This window comes from Chiloscyllium punctatum, chromosome 31, assembly GCF_047496795.1.
Source record: "Chiloscyllium punctatum isolate Juve2018m chromosome 31, sChiPun1.3, whole genome shotgun sequence".
In the NCBI taxonomy this organism is placed as follows: Eukaryota; Metazoa; Chordata; class Chondrichthyes; order Orectolobiformes; family Hemiscylliidae; genus Chiloscyllium; species Chiloscyllium punctatum.
The window spans coordinates 66,853,958-66,859,957 of NC_092769.1; the positions used below are offsets into that span (position 1 = coordinate 66,853,958).

The 6,000-nt window shown below is 42.3% G+C and overlaps 1 protein-coding gene across 2 annotated transcripts in view; it reads right to left on the reverse strand.

Annotated features, from left to right (window-relative positions):
• yif1a (Yip1 interacting factor homolog A (S. cerevisiae)) overlaps nucleotides 1-6,000 on the reverse strand; it is a 29,197-nt gene that overhangs the window by 20,475 nt on the left and 2,722 nt on the right. For both annotated transcript variants that reach the window (XM_072550912.1, XM_072550913.1), the window contains exons 2-3: nucleotides 3,644-3,867; nucleotides 919-1,023 (exon numbers count right to left, since the gene is read on the reverse strand). In XM_072550912.1, the coding sequence (XP_072407013.1) occupies nucleotides 919-1,023; nucleotides 3,644-3,867 (329 nt within the window). The remainder of the gene's footprint in view (nucleotides 1-918; nucleotides 1,024-3,643; nucleotides 3,868-6,000) is intronic.

Below are 6,000 nucleotides of genomic sequence, written 5' to 3' on the forward strand. Positions count from 1 at the left end.
TAGGAGCAGGAGTAGGTCAATTGTCCCCTTGAGCCTGCTCCACCATTTAATAAGATCATGGTTGATTCTTTCCATGGACTCAGCTCCACTTACCTGCCCACTCACCACAACCCCAAATTCCTTTGCTGCTCAAAAATCCATCTATCTTTGCCTGAAAAACATTCAGCAAGGTAACCCTCAATTGCTTCACCAGACAGGGAATTCCACAGATCCAAAACTGAGTGAAGAAGTTCCTTCTCAACTCAGTCCCAAATCCCTTATTTTTTTGAGTCTATGCCTTCGAGTTCTAGTTTCACCCACCAGTGGAAACAACCTCCCTGCTTCTACCTTATCTACTCACTTCATAATTTTATGTTTCTATAAGAACCACCCCCCCCCCCCCCCCACCCCTGTCCCCATTCTTCTAAATTCCAATGAGTATACTCTCAGTCCACGCAACCTCTCCTCATAAGCCAACCTTCTCAACTGCAGAATCAATCCAGTGAACCTCCTCTGCCAGTACATCCATTCTCAAGTAAGGAGATTCAAACTGTACACAGGGGAAACACAGCATGGTCTGTTTCAGAAAGGATATGGAATAAGATTTTTTTTTAAAAATCACCTTTTACACACAGGAGGACAATAAAATAATTCATTTCGCCTCTCCCTCTTGTCTCTGACACCCATTTCTTGTTATTACATGTGAAGGCACAAAGACTAGCCCAGCTTTGAATATCAATAAATAATACTTTTCATTTAAACCCGAGAGGGAGTTGAGATTCATTTTTAAAAACTGACTTTGTAAACAGAAGTTTGGGACATATACTACAGTCTTTTCACAAGTAAATTGTGAAAGAGGTAAAGAGAACAAAGAGTTCAGTCTGCCTATCTACCCTGTCCATAACAATACTTTGCACAAACCCCCATGCAGTTCTGTACCTGGTGGGTGTAAGGGAACAGGAGCAAGGCCAACTTCTTGGTGACGTATCTGGTGTCGACTGTGAAGAAATATTTCAGCTTGTTGACGGACACAAACCTGTTCAGCTGTCATAAAGAAAGAAGAAATGTGTATAGTCAGTCTGGTCTGAGCCTGCAAGGTTATCAGATCTTATGGCACTGGTCATAACGGATGAGCAGCTTTTACAAGACCAGTGATGCTGACGTTATCTGACACACAGTTCAAATGGTGACTTCAGTCCCACAAGTAGATACCCTTTGAAGTTGATACCCTTTGAAGTGTCCAGGCAAGCCATTTCACTGTACTATTGCTATGAAACAAAATGAACATTTGTCAATATAGATACTGCTAGAAGTGAGCATTTCCAGCAACCGCTGTTTTTGTTTCTGATTTACAGCATCTGCATTTCTTTCAGTTTTTATTTTGAACACCTGTCATGGCAACACAGATACTATCAACACGTTGAGTATGATATAAACACAGAAGGCAGCCAGTCAGTTCATTGTATCTATGTTCGTATCCATTTAGACCCATACCCCAGCTTTGCCCATAAGTCTAGCAAGTAGTTATCCAATTCCCCTTTGAAAGTTAATGTTGATTTCCACTACTCTTCTAGGCATCATGTTTCAGATTACAATTTCACTTTCAGTTGCTTTGCTGTGCCCCTCCAGTTGCCCATCCACTTGCCACTGGAAAAAGCTTCTGCTTGTTTACTCCATCAAACGCTCTCATAAAAAAAGTCTTCATAAACCATCTCTAATCTCCTGAGCACAATCCTAGCTTCAACCTCTCCACATAGCTGAACTTTCACATCCTTTTGGTCTTCTGCAAAGGATACAGAGGGTCCACCGTTGTCAAGAAACCCCTGAACTGGACCAGCCATATAAATACAAAGGTCTATGAAAGCAGGTCAAAGGCTGGGAATTCCATGACAAATTATTCACTTCCTGACTCCTCAAAGTCTGTACACCATCGACAAGGCACAAGTCAGCAATGTGATAAATATCTCCCAACCTTCCAACAACATTCAAGAAGCTCAACGTCATTCAAGATCAACTTGTCCACTTAATTAGCATCCTACCCACCATCTTCAACATCCACTGTCTCCAGCACCAAACTGCACAATGGCAAAAGTACACAACCTGTCAGACGTATTGGACCAACTCGCACAGGCTCCTTTAACAGCACTTACAAGCACACTGTTAGTATCACAACGGAGGAGAATGGGAACAGATTTTTGTCTTTATCTTTTGGATAAGGTCATTGATAAACAATGAATGCGAGCTTAGCCAACAATGTTGGGGTCTGGAGTCACATGTCAGCCAAATTTCCTTCCCTAGTGAGTCAGATGGGCTTTTATGTCAATTGACAATGGTTCCATAGTTGTTATTAGGGTAGATTTTACTCCAGATTTTTACTGAGTTCAAGCTTTGCAAATAGCTGCGATGAGATTTGAACCAAAGCCTCCAGAACATTAGCTCACGGATTATAAGTACAATGTCAATACAACAATACCACCATTTTCCTGAAAATGCATCAGATGCATGGAAACACAACCACCTCCAGATTCCCCGCTGCGCCACATATCATCCTGGCTTGGAAATATATTGACCATTCCTTCACAGTCACTGGGCCAAAAACGCTGGAACTTTGTCCCTAACAGCATTGTTCAATGTGACAGCTCACCACCTTAAGAAGGGTAATTAGGAAGTGAATAGAAGTTGGCAAAGCCAGAAACGCCCACTTAAGAGACTTTTACAAAACAGCACTTCTGCATAGCCTCCAGAAATGGACAGTACCTTAGTCTTGGGTCTAACCATTGACGCAAAGCTTCCCTGTTTGGAACTCTTGTGCCTCTGGTCACTAAGTCAAAGATTCCATTTGGCTAAGTATTTTTTTAAAAAAAAGCAGCCACCGAAATCGTCCCTGTCAACTTCAGATTCGAGAAAGGAATTTTAAAAGTTCAAGTACAATTGATCAAAAGTGCAGCTGCAGAGATGTTTCCAGTCACTGGGGAGAGATAAACCAGATGCCATAAATGAATCCAGTCGAGATTTCAGGACAAAGCTTTTTACTCAAGAGTTGGGATAATGTAGAACTCAATACCACTGGGAGTGGATGAGGGAATAGTACAGATGTATTTAAGGGAGAAGCTCACAGTTACTTGAGGATTCGTTGAGACGCACAGGGGTGAGGAGGATCATATGAGTGACCCTTTTCTGTGCTGTAAGCACAATATAACATTAACAAAGTAAAAAATCACAACACCAGGTTATAGTCCAACAGGTTTAATTGGAAAACTATTAGCTTTCGGTGCTACGAAAGCTAGTGTGCTTCCAATTAAACCTGTTGGACTATAACTTGGTGTGTGATTTTTAACTTTGCACACCCCAGTCCACACTAGCATCTCCAAATCATAACATTAACAAGGTATTGGTTCCTTGGATTAGCTCTTGCATTCAATGCCTCTTAAGCAAGTTGCAAACTACTTTGCAAGCTGCAGGCTGTCCAATACACTGAGTACTTTAAACAAGACAGCCACTGACAAAGGAACTGATGTTTCCCATTTGCATCACAGTTACAGCTGATATTCATTTTAAATGCAGATGCATTACATAATTGGAACGGCAGAGAGCGCAGTGGAATTTATAATCAGACTCGCGCTGTACTAACAATGGTTTAGCACATGGGCAGCTACCTACCTACCTCTTTATGGACCATGTCTTTTCCTTGGCTGGCAATTGTTGTGCCATAGGTCATGGCAAAATCCGCTACTGGCTCACTGAGGAAGTTGTTGATCGGAAGCCCCATGTCAATTCCTTGGACGGTGTAGCTGGTGGGTTGGGGGTGCTGCGAGGCACTGGTGTCATCGAAAAGTTGGTTGGGGTCCATCATGTTGGAAACGGGAGGCCGCCCTCTCTGTTTTGGAGCTAGGGAGCAAGTGCAAAGGTCATTCTGGTCAGGAGCTACAGGCTCACAAAAGAACTACAAACACAGCAGACCAAAAGAACCAACTGAACTGAGATACAAGCATTATGGAAGGTCACAACTCTGCTTCCACGTGCACATGTTCGATGTAAATCTTGATTCTTTATACCTACACCCAGCTTCTCACAGAGTGCCAGACCTGAAGTGAACAAATCACACTGGAAAAGTCGGGATTAACCTGGAATCCTGATCCAGGATTTAGTTCCTCCCAAAGCTGTTCTTTGCATTGGTCCATTCAAAACAATAATTCATTTGATTTTGACTCTTTAATCATATACTGTAGCCTTGCTGGTTACTGTCAGTGATATTCTACTGATTCCAGCAAGCAGTGCACTGTCTATTCATAATTTTAATGAAACAGAGCACACAGAGAGGAGGGAATTCTATCAAAAACTTATTTGCTCCCGGTCTTTGATAATGTAACCCAAGCCAGTTATAAGATATAGAAAAATATTATTATAACACTCAATATCCATTAAGATAATTTACTTGGACACCGATTCCCCTTAAATAAAACAGTGTTAAAATGAGCTCATCTCAAAGGCCATCTCCTATTCCCCTCTGGAAAGAACTGCCATACTGATCATTTCACAGCCAGAAATAACCTTTTGTGCTCTCAGATTGCTCTCCCTCCAGGGTGCTGTCTGGGCAACTTAAACTCATGTTATATGCAAACTGTACAAAGATTTAATCACTGCACACGCCAGCAATGCTGTGATTTGGAATCCACAGCTCAGTAAACAGGTGGAAGCATTCAAACATTCAAATCAAGAGAAGGTGGTCATTTGGCTCCTTCATGCCTTTTCTGCACTTAGATCACGGCTGATCTGGGCGTAACCTCAACTCTATTTTCCTACCTATTCATGTCTTAAAAGTGCACAAACATAAAAACTTTGAGCAACAATAGGTTACATGGCTCGTCGAGCCCACTTTGCCATTCAACATGATCATGGCTTATCCTCTACATCAACACCACACACTTGCTAAAGTCCATGTACACCACATCCACTGCTCTACCTTCAATGTGTTTTGTCACATCCTCAAAAGAATTCAATAAGGCTTGTGAGGTATGACCGGTCTCTCACAAAGCCATGCTGACTATGTCTAATTAAGCTATGACTTTCCAAAGTAATTATAAATCCTGTCAGAATCCTCAAATAAATTTGCCCACCACAGACGCAAGCTTGATTTCACCGTAGTTTTGATTATCCTATTCCCTTTCTTGAACAAGGGGATAACACTTACCACCCTCCAATCATCTGACACTACTCCTATGGACACTGAGGATGCAAAGATCATCGCCAAAGGCACAGCAATCTCTTCCCTCACTTCCTGTAAAAATCTTGGGTATATCCCATCTGGTCCAGGGTACTTATCTATACTTATGTTTTTCAAAATTTTCAGCACATGCTCCTTCTTAACATCAACCTGTTTGAGCAGATCAGTCTGTTCCAAATTGTCCTCATAAACCTCAAGGTCCCTCCTAATAAATACTTTGCTTCAGTATTCACTAAGGACCTCCCCTACCTCCTCTGACTCCAAGCACAAGTTCCCACCACGATCCCAAATTGGCCCTACCCTCACTCTGGCCATCCTCCTGCTCCTCACACAAGTGCACAATGCATTAGGGTTTTCCTTAATCCTACTGCACTAAAGCTTTTTCATGCTTCCTCTTAGCTCTCTAAGATGATCAACACAAAATGTCAGTTCAAGTCATCTTCCATCTACTTATTTTCCATGAATACTGCTGTGCTGCATACTAATATATGGGATTTATATGGAGATTCAATAGTCACTTTACAAATAACAGTTAAAAAGGAAAAAAAAATACAAGACCTGGGAAAGCACAGGTGAAATCAGTCTAAGTAGATAGCTCTTTCAAAAACACCAAGCACAAACAAGGGCTTAAAATCCTCCATCAATGCAAAGTGAACAATTTGGACCCTCCCTCACACTCACCCTCCAGGGGCACCCCTACCCCTACCTCACACTCTCACTCACCCTCCAGGGGCACCCCTACCCCTCCCTCTCCCTCACCCTCCAGGGGCACCCCTACCCCTCCTTCACCCTCACCC